Consider the following 21,832-nt stretch of genomic DNA (forward strand, 5'->3'; position numbering starts at 1 on the left):
GAATAGGAACGGTTAGCACTTTCTTACTTCTCTATTTACCCTTTTTTTTTTCTCCTCTCCTCCTTCGATGCTCTCTTACTTCCCTTGTTAACTATTTGATATTTTTTTTATCTATAAATAGATAAATAAATAAAATTACCCACATCAGGTTGGGTACATAGACTATAACGAGAACAAAAAGAATAATGGAAGCAACTGAGGTTTTACTTGAGTGTGTGTTTGTAACCAAATACTTTTTTTTTTTTGTCCGGCTATTTATAGTTTTTGTATGTTTTAAGGTGAGCTTTTATTTTGGAATTTTGTAATATTTTGTGGAATTTTATGATTTAACTTAAAGTTTTAATTTTTATTTTGGCTACCGAGAAAGTTGGTATAAAAATTATTAGACAAATAGGAAAAAATAAGAATATCCATATAAAAAATGAGGAGATCTATACAATTTATTTTTAAATTGGTTCTTTTCAAACTCGAAAAAACTTCAAACAAATTGATCACTATACTAATGATAAGATCATCAAAAAGAGATAGCTCAATTATTAGGAACAAGAGGTTCGTGGTTCGAATTCTTCTTACCCCTTATTGCACTAAAAAATGGCAAAAGTATATTGAAACTTTTTTTTTTTTTTTTTTTTAAATTTTAGAGTTATTTTTACAATGTGGTATTAACAATTTCCATTCATATAATAACATTAAGAGTATTTTTTAACTTTTTTTTTTTAAAAAAAAAGTTTAAGGATATTTTTTTATACTTTTAAAAGTTTGATGGTATTTTTAAACAAAGTGTGTTTGGCCTAAGGAGTTTGGAAGCAGAAGTTGGAAAGTAGTTAAACTTTACTCCTTGTTTGGCTCGAGGAGTTGGTGAGTCTCACTACTTAAAAAAGTCAATTTTATACCTTATCAACTGTGGGCATGAGAGTTTATAACTCCCTAGACTTCATAATTTCTTACTCTTCAATATTTCATGTCTTACCCCAAACACCTCTAATAGTTTCCATCCAAAATTAATGGGAAGATTATTTTGAACTATTTTTTTAAGTTTAGGGGCATTTTTTGAACTTTTAAAAATTCAAGAGTATTTTGATACAAAATACAAAGCCCAATGACATTTTTTATAATTTAGCCAAAAAATTTTATAAGTCCCAATTTTTTATTTTTTTATTTTAAAATTACTCTAGACTTTAACATTATTTTTTTTTAGTACAATTGTATGATAGAGATGGAACGGTTAAACTATATATTTCTAGGTTGCTAACATTATCTTTAGTTCTATAAGTGTTTAAATTTGTATTGGAGAGATGCTTGACATATTCAAAACTTTTGAATAACTAATTTATATAACATAAGGTTGAATTTTATATCTAAAACTAAATATTCAATTATGTGTTTAGAAAGGCTGTTAATTGTAACAAAATGTAAATGGTTTATTAGATACTTTTTAAAACTTAAAATATTTATTAAACATAAAATTAAAAGTCTAAGAATCTGTTAGACACTTTTTAAATTTTCAATGACTAATTAAGAAAATAATATGATAGTATGAAAATTTTCATATTACTTTCATTCATTACTTGTCCTAAGATAAATATTTAAAAATTATGTATAACACATGGGTTAAAATAATAAGAAATTTGCATTGGGTGATAAATTTAGAATATATAATTACAAGTATCTTCGATATATGAAAATTTACCGATATGGCAATATTCTCAATTTTGAATTTTGATTTGTTTTGTTTATTAAGTTTGCCTGTTAACAAACTTAAGCTTTTTGTTATATTGGTAATATGTTAGATCCTGTTTGATAATCATTTCGTTTTTTGTTTATGGTTTTTTAAAATTAAGTTTATTTCCTCTAATTTTCCTACGATTTTTGCATCTTTCTTAAGCACACGAGTAGAATTCTTAGCAAAATTCTAAAAACAAAAACAAATTTTTAAAAACTACTTTTATATTGTAGGTCTCATTTGATAGCTATTTTATTTTCTATTTTTGTTTTTTGGTATTTGAAAAGCTGTTTTTGATTGTCTGTTTTGAAAAAACAAAAACCATACATGTTTGATTACCATTTTAGTTTTCTATATTTCAAAAACAAGAGACAAAAAAACTGTATGATAATCACGAACTTTTTTAGAAAAATCAAAAGAAGTTTGATGACTTCTTTAGTTTTATACTTTATATTTATATATATATATATATATTTTATATGACAAAAAGTCCATATATTTTATATGACAAAAGACAAAAAGTCCATATATATATATATATATATCAATATTTTATATGCACAGATATCCAAATTAAATGAAAAAATAATAAAAATAAACATATCAACAAAATACATAAAAATAGTTTCATTCAGAATGTAACATCGAAAACAAGTTATCTAAATCCAATATATTTACGTTGTTTCCTGAGATAATTTTGTTTTTTTCTAGAATAATTAATATGTTGAATAATTATTTTTTAAGATTGCATGAATTACTAATATATGAATGAATAATTTAATCACATGATTCAACAAATATTACAATGTGTAAATAATAGTAGTAATTTATATATAAAAGATGAGAATTTGGGTAACAATTTTTTATGTTTGTGTGTTTGTTTTTCTAAATTTTAAAATGATAATTGTAATAATTTTATTCATATTTTAAAACTAACTTTGAAACTTTTATGTTTTCATTTTAAAAAAATTGAAGTAGTTTTGAAAAAAAATATAGCACATAAAGAGTAAAGATAAGTTAACCACTAGGCTACGCAAATATATTTAATGAAATTTAGAATTGTTCAAGAAGTCAACTCGTAAGCAACAAAAATTGAAAAACCTTGTAATAACCGTTTTTCAAAAACTACTTCTCAAAATTCCATCCTAATTTTAGAAATGTTTTTAAAATTGAAAAACAAAAAATTGAATAGAATACCAAACAGACCTGTTTTTCAAAAACTAAAAATGAAATGATTATTAAATGACCACTTAACTTTTAAATTTTGGCTTGGTTTTAAAGAACTTGGGTATGCAATAGATAACAAAGCAAGAAATGTAGAAGTGTAAGAGTTATTTGTAGGCTTATTTTTTCAAAATTGAAAAAAAAATCAAATGGTTATCAAAAGAGGTCTTATTTGTATATATTTTTTTTCGTTTCTGTTGTTTTGTATACTTTTTTTGTTCAGCTATATGAGTTATCACTATTTTAGTTTTTGTACCTACTACATTATGTTATCCCTTTTGTAGTTTTTTCCTTTTAAATAGTTTCCTTTTTTCCTTTTTAGCAACCTTACAACTTACAAACTCCTTATTTTTGCTTGATAATTGATTTGCTTGGGTTCAAACGTTTTGTTATTAAAAAATATATATATGTTATCAAGAGACAGTATATTATTTGATGTATCTAATATATTATTGATATACTTTATTTAGATATATTAGTTGAATTTTTGTAGTTATGTTTGGACATTTGTACTCATCTTTCTCATACTTATCAATTTTCTCCTAGTGTCTCGTGAACTCTTCAAGGTTCATGCTTTCAGTATCATTCTTCTTTGGTTTTTTTTTCCTGTGAGGACATAGGACACTTTGAGAAGATTAATGTAGAACAATACTTTTCTTTTCTATCTCTCAAAGTGTACTCCCTAAAATCAAAATGGCTTGTTGAGATCTCCGGCATTCTCATTTGGTTTCTAAATAGTAGACTCCATCTCTAAATCTCCTTAAAAATTGATGAGTGAGTTACAAATAACAAAGAAAAATGGAACAAATATTGAGAAATAAGACATGTAAACAATTAGGTTGAGGTACGAATATCTCACTCTCTTTAAGGAGATTCAAGCCCTCTGCGGTATGTATTAAATTTCTTTATATCAACCACCAGTGCAGTAGATATTCTTTGGCCTGACCACTCCAAGATACAATAACCCAACTGAAACATTGTGTAGCTCAAACCACTCTACACTAAAAGGTTGAGCTCAAAGTTCCACAATTAAAACACCATTCTTTTGGCCAATTGCTTTTAAACGAGCTATTGAGAGAAAGTATGAGAGAAAGTATAAGAAAAAGATGTATTGAGTATTTGTTGATGTGTTGTATTGTGATATGAGATAAAGAAACACTAGGTATTTATACTAAATTTTAGGTCTATATATTTAATACACAATTAATTAACATTTCTCCAAATAATTATAACAAATACGTTTTTCTCTAATTTAATAATGAAAACTTTTTTTTTTTTTAACTTTCTAACTTTCTCATGTATAACTTAAAACTCTTTAAAAATATTAAAAATGTAACAATAGAAAGTAATATATATATATTTAAAAATAAGAATAAGTTTTGGTTAGTTCAGTTTATTTTAAGTGAACCCATGTACCAACCTATCCCATAAAGTCTCATTTATTTGAACCAAAATGAGTTGATAATCCAACCCAAACTATACAAGTTGGATCGGGTTTATTAAATTTTTTCAATGATCGAGTTTTTTGAACATCCCTAAATTTGGGAGATATACCCTTGTGGGGAGGATGTTCTCATAGGATCGCTTATTGGAACACATAGCTAGATTAGACATCTCATTTTAGTCTAGACATCTATTGTGGTGTAAGGTTTGGTGTGCTGTTATTTATCATTATTATTTACCATACTTGTAGAGAGTGTAATTTTTGTGTCCATAGATTATCTAACGACCTCTCAGATGGTTAATCATGCTGTGAGGGTTGATGTTTTTCTATATTTTTCTAAGTAGTTTGGAGCTTTTGTTTAGAGGAGTCATGTGGATTCTTCTACTTATGTTTCCTTGAGTTGTATTTTGTGAGTTTTTTTTAGTGTTTTTTTTCTTTTTTTTTTTTTGTCATTATTTTTCTAACTCATCTGGTTGTGTTGTGAATTGTGATTGTGTATTGACCTCTGACTGTGAGGTTTATTTTGCTTTATTACAATTCAATACTTTGCAAAATAATAATAATAATAATGAAACTAGTATGTAATAGAAATTCTCCTATTACCAAATAGTCACAAATCTACATGTACAAGTTTAGGATTATAATTTAACAAAAAATTAATTTGAGTGTTTCATTCAATGAATGAATAATAAAAATGTGGTTATAAGATGGCAAAAATATACTTGTGATCCATGAAGTTTAAATTTGGTAGTATTTTGATCTCTATGTTCTCAAACTCGAAATTTTATCTAACAACTCGAATTTTGTTCTTAATGTAATTTCAGTATTTTCTAGTATTAGAGGGCATTTTTTGGAATTTTGAAAATTCAAAATGTAATTATTGTGATTTAATTGCTAAGAAAGGGATGTTTCAATTTAATGGTTTAATCGGACGGAAGTTATGGAAATTGGACTTTTAATGTCACACAAATTAAATTTGAAATTAGTGTCAAGAATTAATTTCATTTTGGAAGGAAGGGGTGTTCCCATTTAATGGTTTAATCGGAGGAAAGTTATGGAAATTAGACTTTTAATATCACACAAATTAAATTTGAAATTAATGTCAAGAATTAATTTCATTTTAGAAGGGGGTTAGTTATATTCTTTGTGAATTGAAAATTTTAAGGGAGAAAGGGATTAAAAGTTGGAAGCATGGTCTAATTGAAGAAAGATTTTGGAGATTGGAATCTTGAGGGTGGTTGTTGCTCAGGTTTCGTTGGGGTATTGAATTCAAAAATTGATTATTGAAGACTGTCGCTTGGATCGATATCTGAATCTAGTATCAAGGTAAGTAATCTTACTACTGGAACTGCCCACGTGCCAGCAATGTAGTTATGATTTACTGAGGATTTGATGATGGTTTGATATTTATGTATGTCTTGCTGATATGAGGATTTAAAAGACTAGATGCGCATAGAGATATTCGAATGCTAACATGATTTGAGTATATTATTATTCTATGAGTTTCTATTTGATCTGAGGATGATGATATTATATGTATGTTATGGGACTAGGATGACGAGATGTATATGTATGTTATAGAACCATGATGATGAGATGTATATGTATGTTATAGAACCATGATGATGAGATGTATATGTATGTTATAGAACCATGTTAAGATACTTGTGATGTTGAGATCGTGATAGTGTCCTCACTGATTAATTAGATGCTCACTAGACATTGTGTGTCCTTCAGGATTCACTAGAGGTGGTGGTTTCCTTCGAGATTCACTAGAGATGGTGGTTTCCTTCGACATCCACCAAAGGTCGTGTTTCCCTCGAGATTCACTAGAGGTGGTGCTTTCCTTCAGGATCCACCAGAGGTTGTGTTTCCTTTGGGATTCACTAGAGGTGGTGTCTCCTTCGGGGTTCACTAGAGGTTGTGGATCATACGGGACTTACTAGAGGTGGTGGGTATACTTAACTACAGTAGGATGAAATTCAGCAATTCATGTATGTATGTGTCCCATGAAGACTAGGAGAGTGCTTACGTTCCACCAGTAGTGGGGGTAATCCTTTCTCATGTTTATGTTTCAGGTAAGGTTAGGGACGCGCCGGCGAATGACAAGAGGAATCCATGAACGAGCCACTGGGGACTAGTTTTAACGCTTTCGCTCATGTTTTGAGAGTTCTTTTATGTTTTTAACTTTCAGTCTTGACATTTGAAACTTACCGTTTGAGATTTGTTTTTATTTCGGTTTATGACTTATGGATACCATATCATTTGATTTTAATATTTGAATTTAATGAATATATTTTAAATTTACCTTATTTATTTAACATTTATTTCACTATAAAAGGGTGTCGTTTTAAGTTCCATGCATGCATGTGTTTAGTAACGACCTAGCTTGAGTTCTAGGGGGGTCGGGTCGTTACATTTTAACTCTAGAAATTTGGATTTATTAACATTTTGTTCCATTTCCTTAATTTTTTCGTTATTACAACTAACTGAAATTGTTCTAATAATATGTGTCTTTCTATATATGTGTGTGTGTATGTGTATTGGTTTTAGTGTAGTAGAGCATCAATGTGTATAAGCTTGATTGCTATAATCTTGAAAATTATATTATTTTTAGGTTATAAGCATATATGAGAAAGCATTGAAGAGAGAGAGTGAAGGATTTTAAATACCAATTGAGGTTTGTTTAGATGAATGTAAAAGTGAATGAATAAAGTGGGAATTATATTGCATGAACTCCAATTATTTGTGAATAAATAAAGATGAAAAGAAATCATATTGGAGTTAGTGTGTGGATTCTCTTAACTTTAATCATTCATATCTTGAAAAAGAAAACTCCTTTTCAAGATTTCAAGTTTTGACTAAAACAGATTAGCATGGAATTTTAATATTGAAATAATTGGATCAATCAATGCACTTCTTTAAAAATCTAGGCCCATTTTAGGTTTTTATCCATGTGAGAATTAAATTTATAAATGTTATTTTAATTCATACTTTTTATATATATCCTCGTGTACCTTTTTCTAATGTTGTTAAATATTAAACCAAAATTTAAAAATTTAGATTTTATTATTTGATAACCACCCAAATCTATAGAATACTTTTCATCTTTTCTAAATAAACTTGTGAATTCTTAATTTTTTCTCCCTAAAACATAAGTTTTATTTTTAATTTTTCAGAAGTTGGTTTGGTTTCTATTTATAAAAATTTCTTTAGATTGTTTTAATTTGGATTATAATAGTATGTGTTTTAGGTGTAAAATATTTTAGTTTGAGAATGAAATAGTAAATACTGGCAAAGAATAAAAAATGATGAATGTAAAATAGTAAAAACTGCAGGAAATGATTATTTTAGTCTTAAGACAATCCTTACACCAAACGTCCTTTAAATAACCAGACATAGAAACTCATAAGTTCAAATAGTTTTCTTTTTTTTAGACAAAGATACAAAAAGTATTTATAAACTTAATTAGAACAATGAATTATTAGCTAAAAAAAATAGAATTATTAGACACAAAAAATCTTATCAAACATAAGTAACTAAACATTACAATTCAAGAATCGTTTTTTAATACAATAAGTGGAAGTACGAGGATTTGAACTTCTATGCACAAGTGAAAGAGTATATATCAAGTTTAAGAACTCGTTATCCAAATATAAAAGTTTTATAGAATAAACTTGCAATTATATATATATATATATATATAAAAGAATGATTAAATGGTCAAATAAGCATGAAGTTAATATCCGATTATACACTTGGTCAAATACAAATCCATCAATTATTATTGATTATAAAAATAAAAAGATGCTTTTAGTCCAAAGGATGGACCCATGCTAATATTTGCTTCAACATTATTAATGATTTGAACCTTATCCTAGCCACTAATTGTTTGGCCATTTTCCTCCCTTGTGCTCACGTGCCTAAATTCAATTTTGCATTATAGATTATCTCATCGTAATTTGTTACATGATAATTTTTTATTTTTATCTTAATATTTTAAAAATATTTTTTATTTTTTTATTTATATTATATGATTGGAGTGGAATGCACTAAAGTATTGCTCATTTTATATTTATTATCTTACTTAACTTTTTTTATATATAAAAAAAACAAACATACAAAGATATGAGTTAAAATAAATTTCTTTGAGAAGTTCATGAATTTATTAGATATAAAATTGAAAGATCAAAAAACTTGATAGACAATTTTTAATAATTTAAAGATTTATTAGACACAATTTTATCTGTTTAGAGACTAAATTAATAGTTTAAGTTTTTTTTTTTTTTTTGAAATAAAATATTAGACTAGAATTTTATATATATATATATATGTGTGATAACAACTTGGAAGATATTATTAATTAAAATATGTATATGGGTATGGGCAAAAAAAGTCCTATATTTTGTAATTTTCTTTGAAAATTCAACTACTTTACATATTTATGATAATAAGTAAAGATAAACTTTAAAGTTTTTTTTCTTTTTTGAGACAAATTTAGTGGCTGACGCAGCAATCAACCGAAGACCATCCTTTTGCTTTTCTTGAAAATAACTTAATCTATAATATATTCATTATATATACTTTTTACCTCTTTTCAATAATAATTTTTACATTTATGTGATTTAGATTTTAACGTATTTTAATTAGAAGTGTATATGGTTGGATTGGGTTAATGTTGTTTTTTTTTTTTGGACCAACTCAAAAATTTGGGTTAGTTGAGTTGATAATCCAAAAATTTTTCTAACCCAACCCTTAAATTCGGAGTTAGTTGGGTTAAATTGTCGGGTTATAACTTTTTTTTTCTTTTTAATTTAAAATACATAAATTTAACTATAACACATGACTGATAACTAAACCTCATAAAATTCAAATGTTAAATAACAAATATCGATGATATTTATTACAAACTTTAAACAAAGACAAACATCATAATAATTCTAAAAAAATATTAAAAATTCACAAATTCACCGATATAAAGTAATCAAACTTTAAACAAATGAGAAATATACATATATATAATTTGGCTTGGGTTAGGTCGAACCAAATTCTTTTTATAGCCAACTCATGATCCAACTACAAAAATAGAAAAAGTATAATCCAACCCAACCTAAAAATAAAACTTACCCATCTCTACCCTTACATTTTGGGTTGGGGTAATCTGGGTTGTTCGAGGTTAATTTTATTCACTAAAATTTCAATTGTATAAATGTAAGATTTAATTTCTACTGCTAGTTTATTGTTGATTGTTTTTAAAACTTTTTATTATCTATTAACATTTTTCCTATAATTTTAAGAACATATTTATGTTAAATATTATATTTGCTTGTAGGGGTGAAAGTTGGAAGTATTTTTTCAATCTTGTGGAGAACCAAGAACCAAATCAATCGATCTTATAAAGAAGAGAACCAAATTGATGTCTAATAGAGGATAAAAGCAATGGATCACTTTTTATTAGTTCGATTTATTGTCGGTTTGGTTATCGATTTTGGTTTTTTTTTTTTTTTTTTTTTTTACAAAATAGCAAAATTACATGCACCATGATAATTCTTTAGATCGAAACACATGTCAATACCACTTAGCTACATGCACCATGATAATTGGTCTTTATTCTAAACAACAAATATATATGTGCCATAATAAACATAATATTAAAGACCTAGGGTTAGACTTTAGTTTTAAGAGTATATATACCATCAATTTAATGTGGGTTTGAATAGTTTTTTCAATAAAAAGTCGATTTGAACTAGTAATATTTTGTTTTCTTCATATACAAATCAAGTCATCTAATTTTATACTAAAAATTTGAACCAAATCGTGGAATCGATTTAGTTTGATTTGCTTTTCTGATTTTTCGTTGTATGCCAGTTTGCTTACATAAAAATGATTTTTTAGAATCATAGAATTATTATTATTATTTTAAATTTCAATAAAATTAACTCAGAATAATTAAATTTAAGATTTATTAAAATATATAAAAAAATATTGAATTGGAAAGTGTGATAATTAAAATGGAACCAACCAACCTAAATTATATAAATCGAAATGATATTTTAAGCTATTTTTTAAAAAATTATAAAAAAATTATTTTACGGTTATGTTTTGGAGGGAAAAAGGGTTTCTAAATGCAAAAAAACGGTGCTCTTCGCTATCTATCGACAACAATGGCGACAGCCTCCGACTCGAAGACGAAGTAACATTTCATAGTTCCTTTCATTTCCTTTGGCTTCGTGTTAGGATTAACATCTCAACCATCGATTGTTGATTTGAATTCTTTTAGTAACCGAGCGTGGCGGCAATGGCGAAACTTCCGATCACCGTTCTCATTGGATAATGCCGATGCTCTGTTTTTCCTCTGGTGAGCTATTTTATATCGTTAAACTCTGTAATCTTGAAGAAATTCGTTTGCAAGATTTGGGATTAGGGCAAAGTGGGGGGGTGGCGATGTTAAGTAAAAAGGGGAATTACCAATGGACTAGTAAAGAAGAAAGAGGGGAGATGTGGAAAAAAGAAGAAACGATTTCTATCCAGAACTTAAGGAAGAGGATAATTTTGAAAGTACAAGGGTTTTGTGCAACTTTTTAAAAGTTGAAAAGTATTACTGAAACAAGCTGTAAAGTTTGATGCTATTTTCTATCATCTAGGCTTTAAGATTTTCAAGAGCAAGTTTGATCAAAGACCAGAAGAAGACGAAATGGAAATTATGGTGTCTCAAACTTTTAAAAAAGAGACACAGTAACAACGACTCCATTATTGAGAAAAGGATGGAGTTCCAACGCTTTTAAAGTGTGCTCATCAGTCCCTGTACGGTTCACTCTACTACTCTTCCTTTGCTTCTATAGCAGCTCCATTTTTATTGCTTCCTCTTGAACTAGAAATGGGGTTCAACAAACTGTTTCGTACGATTATCAAACCCAAGGTTTCAGATCATCGCTACCCTTTTCAAATTTGATCATCTTTCATCTTCTTCTTGTGTTTTTTGATTGACCCATTATCTGTTTGTTCTGTTCTCTATAGTTTTTCTCACCCTGCATGTCCTTGAACTTAACTTCTAATTACGTTTATGGTGTCTTGTAACTGTGGGTTGTTGTACTCTGTTGTTAGAGATTCAATTTTTTTGGCACGGGGTTTTTTTATCTTGCTGAGGCGACTTGTCTTCTTTTAAAAATGCTTTTAATCTGCCCCAAAGTATCCTCCTACTCCCTCGAATTAATGGAAGTTGGATTCTTTCCTAATCATTCCCAAGGCTCAACTATAGTACCTAGAGGCGTTTGGAGAGATAAAATAGGAAACATACCTTTATTATCTTCGGCTAAATTATAAAAATTATCCCGAGCTTCACTTATTATTTCAAAATATCCCTATTCTTTTAAAATTTGCAGAAATACCTTTTGACCTTTTATAAATATTTTAAAACTATCCATAAAATAAAAATCATTTAGATTGTAGGACGAAAAATCGACACAGTGATGACTAGGATGCTTGCAAACATTAAATCTGAAAGAATGACATTCAGAAACGTTGGGTACGTCCAACATTCTAATGGGTTTTCTACCCTAAGGACAATTTAAAAACTTTTATGTGAAAAGAAGAGTCAGAGGTAGTATTGCAATTTTTGAAAGAATAGGAGTATTTTTTAAACAAAGTTACGTAGTACTTTATATATATATATATATATACATATTTATTGCTTTGGGCAGTAGGGTCAAGGTTAACTATTAAAATGAGTTTCAGAATATACCCCATAAAGCATGCTTGTTTTCTGTGATTTGTCAGATTTAGGGAAGTTTGTATTACTCAATATGAACTCATGCATCTTAATTCTTTCCAGATTGGTTCATCTGCAAAAGATGTTGCTGCTTTTAAAACTTCTTGTGAGCGGCTCATTCAGGTTCAGTTACTTTCCCAGCCGTATGGTACGGCAGCATCATTGCAAAAGGATGATAATTCAACTACTGATACAGGAAATGGTCAAAGGTAACTTGAAGTATTCGTGACAAGATTTTTTTTCACAAATGCCTCTCAAATTCCCTTTTCTGTACATCAACTTGTATATATTCATCCATTCATAGCGTTTTCAATTTGAAACTATATGAAATCTCACATATTTGACATCCGAAATCCCAGTTTCAAAGGCCATGGTATGCTTGCTCCTTTCACTCCTGGTTGGCAGATTGCTGATGTGAATCCCTTGGTCATAGAAAAATCTGAGGTAGACTTCCTGGTCACTTTTCAACACTATATTACCTGCAAATACCACAAGGACTTGGGCTTTCTCAATCCGTTAATATCTTTCTACAATATTGGATTGGTTTGGTTATGCTAATTTATCGTGCCTGCAGGGTTCCTATGTTTACGACATTAACGGGAAGAAATATCTCGACTCCCTTGCTGGTTTATGGTCCACATCCTTGGGTATTCTTACTGTCTTAAGTATATAATGGTTTTTGAAGTCTTGATGTCGGTAAATAACAACATAGGAGAGACTAAAAAATATGGAAATCTAATTCAAATGCAATTTAAAGTGCTTCAAGTTGCGTACGAATATTGGATATTTGCAGGGGGAAGTGAGCCTCGACTTGTTGCTGCTGCAACCAAACAACTCAATACACTGCCATTTTATCATTCCTTTTGGAATCGCACAACGAAACCTTCTCTGGTAATCCTTTTACCTTCTCAAACTAAGTGTATGTTTGGAAGTAATTTTAAAATATGTCATGTTTAAAATCACTTTAAAACCTACCATAAATCACTTTTAAATACATGAAAATCACTTTTAAGATTTGAAATCAAACATTATGATTGTATAAAAATTAATTTTAAAAATGTATTTTTAACTCTCTTTTTTTGAAATTACTACTTCAATTATCACTCCCCAAAAATGCACTAAAGCAATCTTGCTGTTAGATATAATGACATAAAAGTTGCTAGTTGATATCATGATATGAAAGTTCAGGTATAAAGAAATCAAACACAGTTTGGAAAGAATCAATCTGTGTTAATATTATACCCGAACTAATGGTTAAAACAAATTTAATATTATACCAACGTTCTAATGCACCCCTCACTCGTGACATATTAATGAAGAGTAAATAACGTTGTAGGAGTTTGAACACATGACTTCTATTTGATACCATGTTAAATCACCGATTGGCCCAAAAACTAAAGCTAATAAGTGAAAGTAAATTTAATATTATATAAATACTCTAACATGTTTTATCACGATGCCTCCTGCAGGAGCTAGCAAAAGAAATACTTGAAATTTTTACAGCAAGGAAGATGGGGAAGGTGTTCTTTTCAAATAGTGGATCAGAAGCGAATGATTCTCAGGTGCCTTTTTTGCACCTTCACTCTGCATTGTTATCATGTCAGTAAGCTGTATATTCTGACTCATTGAAAATTTAAGTACCTTTTGCCCAACTACTGAAAGGAAAGAGGTCAGGTAAATATGAAAGCTTAATTTAAGATCATCAAGTGTCCAGTTGAACTGAATGTAATTGTGCATCGATCATAACTGTAATACCCCAAGTCAATTCAATTAACGTCTGTATGTGATGTGCTAAGCTACTTTGATTTTAAATCAGATGAGTAATGTCATTTTCTAACTCATGTAGGTAAAACTGGTTTGGTATTATAATAATGCACTGGGGCGACCAAAGAAGAAGAAAATCATCTCTCGTTTGAAAGGGTATGTTCAATAATGCTCCTTTCAAACATGAAATCCACTCATTTTACTCATCCAAGTCTTGCTATCTTTGCTATCTCAGGTACCATGGTTCCACACTTGTAGCGGCCAGTCTTACCGGGTACGAAGATAATCAAACACATGTTGTTAAGAAACTCTCCAAATACTTCAAAAAGTTTAAATAACTTGCTTGGGCAACGCCTATTAACTGGGGATATTTTTTTTGTAGTATTCCAGCTTTGCATCAAAAATTTGATCTTCCTGTTCCATTTGTCCTGCACACAGATTGTCCTCACTACTGGCGCTATCATCTTCCCGGTTGCCACTGAACTGCTCTATTTTATTTGTGTGCACTTTGATATTCTTATAGGACAACAAAGTTGAGAGCATTACCTTTATAATGCTAAACGTGTCAATAATGTGCCAGGTGAAACCGAGGAAGAGTTTTCGTCGAGATTAGCAAACAATTTAGAGAGTCTTATTCTAAAGGAAGGACCTGAGACTGTAATGTCACAAAACCTGATTTGAAAGTTCAAATATTTGACATATGCAAATGATCTTTTCTAACCTTTGTTTCTTTCAGATTGCTGCCTTTATTGCCGAACCCGTCATAGGATCAGGTGGTGTGATACTTCCTCCTGCAACTTATTTTGAAAAAGTAAGTGGCCACTTTCTGTACAAGTTCGAAACATCGAATGTTCGTACTTTCTTATTTAGATGCGTATTCATGAGTGCTTCTAGAGTTCCAATTCTTCATAATAAAAGAAAAGAAGAAAAAGTCGAAAATTGTTCGCTAATTTTCAATTTCATGTGCAGATCCAAGCTGTGCTGAAGAAATATGATGTTCTTTTCATTGCAGATGAGGTAATACAAACATTACTGGCCACCATACATTTCACTTCTCTTACCTAGTGCCCTGTAACCTCTTCCCTGCCATAGGTTATTTGTGGTTTTGGAAGGCTTGGGACGATGTTCGGTTGTGATAAATACAATATTAAGCCAGACTTGGTATCAATTGCTAAGGTGAAGAGAAGTTGTGTCAATTTGAATAGCCTGAGAAGAAGATATTTGAATATAATGCCTGTTTTTGGCGCTTAACTTTGCAGGCTCTTTCTTCTGCATATATTCCTATTGGTGGTGTCCTTGTCAGCCCTGAAATTTCAGATGTCATACACTCTCAAAGCAATAAGCTTGGTATGTTAGTTATGGCACAAACAAAAGTATTCTCTTATAGACAAATTGATTGTCGTTTTGTTCAGGTAATTTTGCCCACGGATTTACATATTCTGGGCATCCCGTTGCATGTGCTGTGGCAATTGAAACATTGAAGATATACAAGTATGTTTGATCTTTTCAATCAAGTGTTGACAAACCGAAGACTACCTTGCAACCATAAGAATATTTCGGTATTCAATCTCCATGGTTATGAACTTATGAATGACTTACTGTTTACACGTTCTTTCGTAGGGAGAGAAATATTCTTGAGCGAGTAAATGAGCTTTCTCCAAGGTTTCAAGATGGTATAAAAGCCTACATTGACAGCCCCATCATAGGAGAGGTATGGTTCGTGTAATTGTTTCATTCTTGTTATCCTCTCATACCTTTGCTTGTGTCAACTTGATTTGGTCTTTTCGCAGATAAGGGGGACGGGATTGATTTCAGGCACAGAATTCACAGATAACAAATCACCCGACAATCCATTTCCTCCTGAATGGGGTAAACACCTCTGTGGATTGAACTCATATAGATAAAAGAACTTTCAAATATTATCAACGCTTCACATCTCATAAATTCAAACCCCATTTTTTAATCACCAACCAAAAGTAAAACATATAAATACATAACTTGATGAAAAATAGCAATGATGTGTTTAAACTCGTAGGTTTCTCTTACTATATGTCTCTAGATTTGTTTTGACAAGGTGTTCCATTTAATGTGCAGGGGTAGCTGCATATTTTGGTGAAATGTGTGAGAAGTACGGAATGTTAGTACGCGTTTCTGGGGATACTATAACCATGAGTCCTCCCTTCTGTATCACACCTCAAGAAATTGACGAGGTACCACACAAATTCTTACATCCTCCATGTTACAACAAAATTCCTTCCAATTTATTGTCTTTGATAAAAGAAAAATCCTTTCATGGACTCGATTTAGAAGTGATTTTAAAATCGTCAAAAACTACTTATTTATGTAAAGCATTAATTAATGAACATGGAGCTTGATTGTTACCATTCTAAAATGATATTGTTTTCAGATTATAAGCATCTATGGGAAAGCATTGAAGGACACAGAAGCGAGGGTGAAGGAACTCAAATCTCAACACAAGTAGTGGAACCGACCTGTAGCCTAATTGGATGATGTTGAAAAGTTTGTTTAGATGAACGTGAAGCTGAATGTGTGAAGTGAGTTCTATTCTAGTGTTCGCTCCAATTGTTTCTGAATAAGTCAAGAATAAACAGAAAAGTCATATTGGAGCTTGTGTATTATTTTCAATTTTAATTGTCCATCTCCACCCTTTATCAATATTTCAAGTTTCAACTAAATATTTAAACATGGAATTCTTATCAATCTCATTCTTCGTAAATCCAAGGGGGAAAAGATGATAAAGTGCCAATAGGATACACTAAGAATAACCTTTAGTTGTACATCTCTTATGCAAATTGAAATTATAAAAAAAAAAAACAAAACAAAATACACATTATATGTTTGAGCAGATGAACACTTGAGAACTTGAGGTTATACTTAATAAAATGCTGAGATAGAAAAAGAGGTTAGAATTTAGTCTCTTTCTTTCTATGATTTAGAATTTAGTAGGGGAATGCAACAACAATTGGAGTCAATTTTCCAACCAAACTACCATCAAACCATCCAAAAATGCTCAAACAGATCCTAATTGTCGAGGAGTACAAACGGGTTGCACCAAACTCCTCTTCTTCTCCAGCCAACTACTTTTGATTAGTTTTGGTCGATCAACTCAATATTTCAATCTATCATGCTCACTCCTAAAATTTAAAGACTGTCTTAGAAAGATTTTATGAAACATAGAGATAATGCTTAATCAAACTAGACACTAAATTTTAATTATTAAAACCATAGGCCTAAACTTTTGACTTTCTAGACTATAAGCATCAAATTTATAATTTAACCCTTAAGAAGCTAGCCGAATCTAACGAAATGAAAACAGAAAAATAACAATCCTTCTGGTCTTGCCTCCGTAAGCACAGAGAAAAAACAAAGAATATTCAGATCCGCAGCCATCCTGAAACATGCAAATCATGGAGTGATGAAAAAAACATAAATTTCAGACACTATATGAATCAAACCCATGATCACCCCGGTTGTACTTGTATGTGTGGATCGGTAATACCATTTTATCATCTAAAATTCATACTGCTTTCATCAAGAACAACATTGAAACTGTATCCAAATATGAGACGTTAAAAAGAGATCGAACGATTGAGATCATTAGATTAGATTCTTTCCTCGTTCTTCCCATTTAAGGATAAAAAAAGATCAACAAAAATTTAGTAACATACGCACTAGACAAAAGGGATTCATAATAGTAAAAATGGATTCTCAAAATTTGAAACAACTAGAAAAGGAACCTCCAAAACTTAAAATGAATTCCTCAGAACCTAAGCTTGGTAAAAAACCACCTGTTCTTCCCAGTCTTAAACCTGTCCTCAAACCTCTTTTTGATCTCCTTCGACGCCGCAACCTTCGAGCCCTTCGACTGTAAGCAATCCACATTTACGACGTCCTTGAGGTCGACGTCGAGCGTGTACCTCGTCGGCATTAGGTGCTGGTAGTTCACAAGCTTGATGAAGGCCTTCACTCTCGATTTCTTCGCCGTCTTCTTCGTGGAATCTTTGCGAATGACTTTGCTCGGGTACTTTTTCATCCCTGCAACCAAACAATAGCCGTAGGGCCGGTCACGGGTTCCTTCATCAAAGTTTCGGACGATCACAGCCTTCCGGCCGGCAAATCGGCCTTGAAGAACAATAACAGCCTTGTTCGGCTTGATAAATTTCACCATTTCTTAACTCGATTGGAGCTTCGATTACGGAAATGCTCCGATTAGATCTGTCGACGACGAAGAGATCGTAAACCCTAGACAAAGACTGCAGACGAGTTGCTTTATAATCGGTTCCACCGAAACCCTAATTATATTTGGATCTTGGCCTTTAATGATTCGTGGGCTTATTCTAGTTTGTGTTTAATTGGGCTTAATTGGGCCTTTAATTGGACTTTCACATTTTAAAGGATAAGAAATTATTGCAAAAGTTAGTTATAATAGTATGTTGGGGATATAATGAGTTGTATAGAGTATATTTGCAGTGCAAAAGTATTTTAGTTTAAGTTTAAGAAATCTGTATTTGTGGTTCATAGTATTTTAATTTCGATTCAAGAAGTCTCTATTTTGGATGCATATTTATTTAACATGGAATTTTGAAGTATGAGGCTAGGTTTTTTTGTTTTTTTTTTTTCTTGTTTTGTTTTATCATACCAATAGTGACATGTTAAATATCATATTTGCAAATAGAAATAACAATATTTTTTTAACATGTCATTTGATTCTTTTTAATATTTTCTCAAAAATGTTTTATATATAAGTTTGTTTGGTTTGCTATATACTCAAAGAGGTTGTTTGGGCATTGAGATGATATAGAATGTCTGAAATTCTGATGTGTGGGGGGCTTTGATGTCTGTATTTGGGGTGCAGAGTTGTGTTGTTTGAGTTCATATGTTTGTGTTTAAGTGCGCAGAGTTGTTATGTCTGAGTTTATATGTCTGTGTTTGGTTGTGCATAGTTCATATGTCAATGCTATCTGGTTCAGTTTTTTGTACTATAAACTAATTTGCCTATATGAACATTATTTCTTTTAATCTTATTATTCAATTATTGTATCAATTCAATTTTTTTTATTCAATTATCGTCATTTAAATAATTATTTATTATTGTTGTTTAAAAAAACTCAGTCAGAATTTACGACTAATCGTAAATAGTCAACGAAATACCAACATTCAAAAATACAAAATTTAATTCTAAGTAAGGGATGAACGTACCAACATTTTTTTAAATCCTTTTTCCACTTTTTAATATATATATATATATATATATATATATATATATATGTATGTATGTATGTATATATTCAATAATGATTTGAGTTTTGAAAACGAGCTTTCAAAAGTAAGACAAATAAAAAATAAAAATAAACGAGTGAAAATAGTATTTAAATAATTTTTTAAAACTATCAAGAACTAAAGTGTTATGAATGGTCAGTTAAATATTTTAGTGAGACATTAAAAAAAAACTTTGCTTCTGTTTGATTTTAGGGATTTTGCTGAGGTCTTTCTTATATATATATTCACGGATGAGTTTTCTATTGAGATTTTGTAATGGGCTTTAGATTTGGAATATTTATGTTCTATATGAAGAGATTTTTTTATTTTTGAAAAATTGTGTACAAAGATTTAATCCAAAATATTGTGTTTTTTTTAATGTGCATTATACAAATAAATAATTGATATACTAAGCATATAAAAATGAAAACTTGAATGACATATACTAAGCATATAAATAATTTATATACTAAGCATATACAAAATATTGTTTTTTTTTAAGATAATCTCCCCACATAGGATGTTGAGCCTCAATCAAGCCAAAAATGTTTCCAATAATGTCAAGTTACTACAAAAGAAGACTATTGAGCACTATAAACTAATAATTTAATTTGTATTTAAAAATATTTTCCCAATCGATTTTTTAATTGAACGACTGAGTTGGTCATTAGAATTAGTCATTGGAGTTTATCGCAAGAGTTGGGTATTAAAGGTGATAATTGTAATTGATATTGTGGTTTTTATTAGAATTGGTCGTTGGAGTTGATTGCCATAGTATGTCATTAGTGATTATCGTTGTCAAAATAAGGTGACATTTTGATTGTCGATGGTGGTCATTGTCGGAATTGATTGCTAGCAGGTAGAGGTATTGGAAAAATTAGATGGTGGGAAGTTGATTATCTTAATCATTGAGTTGTAAATAGTATGAATATTATAGCAAAATGTAGATTAAAAAAACCTCACCTCCCATTTACTTAACACACACTTATTCCCAATTTGGGGTTGAAATGATCCCTTAAAGTGAGTAGATAAAAGTCAATACTTCTTTTGAAAAACATTTCAAGGTTTTAGATATTACAAAAATGATTTCTTTCACCAAAATATAAAGAAGCTTCGAGAAGTTTGTAGTATGTTTCTTTCATTTATCTTCCATATGGATGATAGGCTTCACCTTTGCTTTTGTCCACTGCGTGTTAACGTCCCATATTGCTATAAGAGTAATGTCTATGACTTAACATATATGGATAGAATTCTCAAGTGTGGAATAAAAGAAATTGCGAGCTTGAAAAATTATAGTAGGAGCGAATAGCTGATCACGATAAGAGGTAGGTGAATAGATAACTATTTGAAGAGTCAACGATTTGGTGGTATTTGATTTGTTTGAGAGGAGGATTGTTAGAAATGCATTTAAAGTCTCACATTTATAAGATAAGAGAAAAATCATGAATATATGAGTGAGGAACAATATTTTTATTGAATGAAGCATTTTATGTGAATCAAAAGCAAAGACATGGAGGTTAATGCACAAAATAGACAATATCATATTCTTATAATGTTATGGATGATTATTGGACCAATGTTATAACCGACTTAAAATAAATATATACGAAAAAAAACCAAAATAATAGCAAGTTTTGGGCCAAAAATAGCACGACTCTTTGGTCCCAAATCAACATGTTGGGTCGAGCTGAACAAAATAGTTAATAGGACACGTCTCGTGCATGTCCTGAACCTCCTTGTGCATAGAGATGTCCATTTTTCCCACGAGGACGGGGCAGGGATTCCCCGATTAGGTGGAGAATGGGAGAGGGAGTGGGGGAAAAAATTCCTCGTGAGCTAAACGGGGATGGGGACGGGGAACATCCCCGTCCCCGCGCCGCCTCGATTAGCTTCTACATATTTATTTAATATAGTTATCTAATGTTATGTGTTATTATTATTATATAAATATTACATTTAAATTTCAAATTTGGTTATTTATTATAAAAGATAATGAATGTATTTAAAATGAATATTTAAACTTAGATTATATATATGAATAATTTGATTTATATTTATTTCTTTCTACTACAAAAATTAATTAGCTTTTTTAGGCCAAAATTTGAGTAATTTATCTCTAAATTCAAATTGTTATATAAAAGTAACCATAATAACCAATTTAGTGATAAATTTAATTATTTAATTACAATTTATTCATATTAGTAATTTAAATTAATTAACTTTTAAAAAAAATAATGAAAAAAATTCCCCGCGGGGAATCTCCGCCCCAATCCCCGTGGGAAATTTCACGGGGATGGGGAATGAAATGGGGAGCGGGGATAGGATGGAGAATGGCATCTCCGACTCCGTCCCATCCCGTGGACATTTCTACTCGTGCATGCCCCGAATCAAATTATCATCTAGGACTAAGGTACCCAAGCCTAGTCAAACACGAAACATGGCACACCCGTGTATTCCAGAGAGATATATCGTATAATCTTTTTAGTTTTTTGTATTATAGATTCTCTAATTTTTCAAAATACAAATTTACTATCGATTCTATGTACCCGAGACTTTGGCATGAATAAAAATATTTTCCAATTTCAACATGTCATTGATAATTCATGCTTACGTAAATGAGAGAAAATAG

At 30.2% G+C, this 21,832-nt stretch overlaps 2 protein-coding genes across 2 annotated transcripts; one reads left to right on the forward strand and one right to left on the reverse strand.

Annotated features, from left to right (window-relative positions):
- Window positions 1–10,518: 10,518 nt before the first annotated feature.
- LOC120086780 (gamma aminobutyrate transaminase 2-like) lies at window positions 10,519–16,644 on the forward strand. The gene is made up of 19 exons (XM_039043574.2): window positions 10,519–11,310; window positions 12,223–12,368; window positions 12,519–12,603; window positions 12,734–12,806; window positions 12,953–13,050; window positions 13,629–13,721; window positions 14,006–14,079; window positions 14,159–14,197; window positions 14,306–14,394; window positions 14,504–14,580; window positions 14,660–14,734; window positions 14,893–14,940; window positions 15,016–15,099; window positions 15,183–15,270; window positions 15,336–15,414; window positions 15,544–15,634; window positions 15,714–15,792; window positions 16,018–16,133; window positions 16,331–16,644. The coding sequence occupies exons 1-19, from the start codon at window positions 11,269–11,271 to the stop codon at window positions 16,403–16,405; spliced, it is 1,551 nt and encodes a 516-aa protein (XP_038899502.1). The 5' UTR covers window positions 10,519–11,268; the 3' UTR covers window positions 16,406–16,644.
- An 876-nt stretch (window positions 16,645–17,520) lies between these two features.
- LOC120086781 (large ribosomal subunit protein eL27x-like) lies at window positions 17,521–18,336 on the reverse strand. The gene has a single exon (XM_039043575.2). The coding sequence runs from the start codon at window positions 18,110–18,112 to the stop codon at window positions 17,705–17,707; it is 408 nt and encodes a 135-aa protein (XP_038899503.1). The 5' UTR covers window positions 18,113–18,336; the 3' UTR covers window positions 17,521–17,704.
- Between the last annotated feature and the right edge of the window lie 3,496 nt (window positions 18,337–21,832).

The sequence above is a fragment of the Benincasa hispida genome, chromosome 9, assembly GCF_027475165.1.
Source record: "Benincasa hispida cultivar pf3 chromosome 9, pf3_genome.v1.1, whole genome shotgun sequence".
In the NCBI taxonomy this organism is placed as follows: Eukaryota; Viridiplantae; Streptophyta; class Magnoliopsida; order Cucurbitales; family Cucurbitaceae; genus Benincasa; species Benincasa hispida.

Excerpts from the sequence above, each read along its gene's own strand:
- LOC120086780 (XM_039043574.2), top strand. The coding sequence starts at position 11,269 with ATGGGGTTCAACAAACTGTTTCGTACGATTATCAAACCCAAG. Across the intron at positions 11,311-12,222 it reads GTACGATTATCAAACCCAAG|ATTGGTTCATCTGCAAAAGA; the intron begins GTTTCAGATCAT and ends AATTCTTTCCAG. Across the intron at positions 15,271-15,335 it reads CTCTCAAAGCAATAAGCTTG|GTAATTTTGCCCACGGATTT; the intron begins GTATGTTAGTTA and ends CGTTTTGTTCAG.
- LOC120086781 (XM_039043575.2), bottom strand. The coding sequence starts at position 18,112 with ATGGTGAAATTTATCAAGCCGAACAAGGCTGTTATTGTTCTTCAAGGC.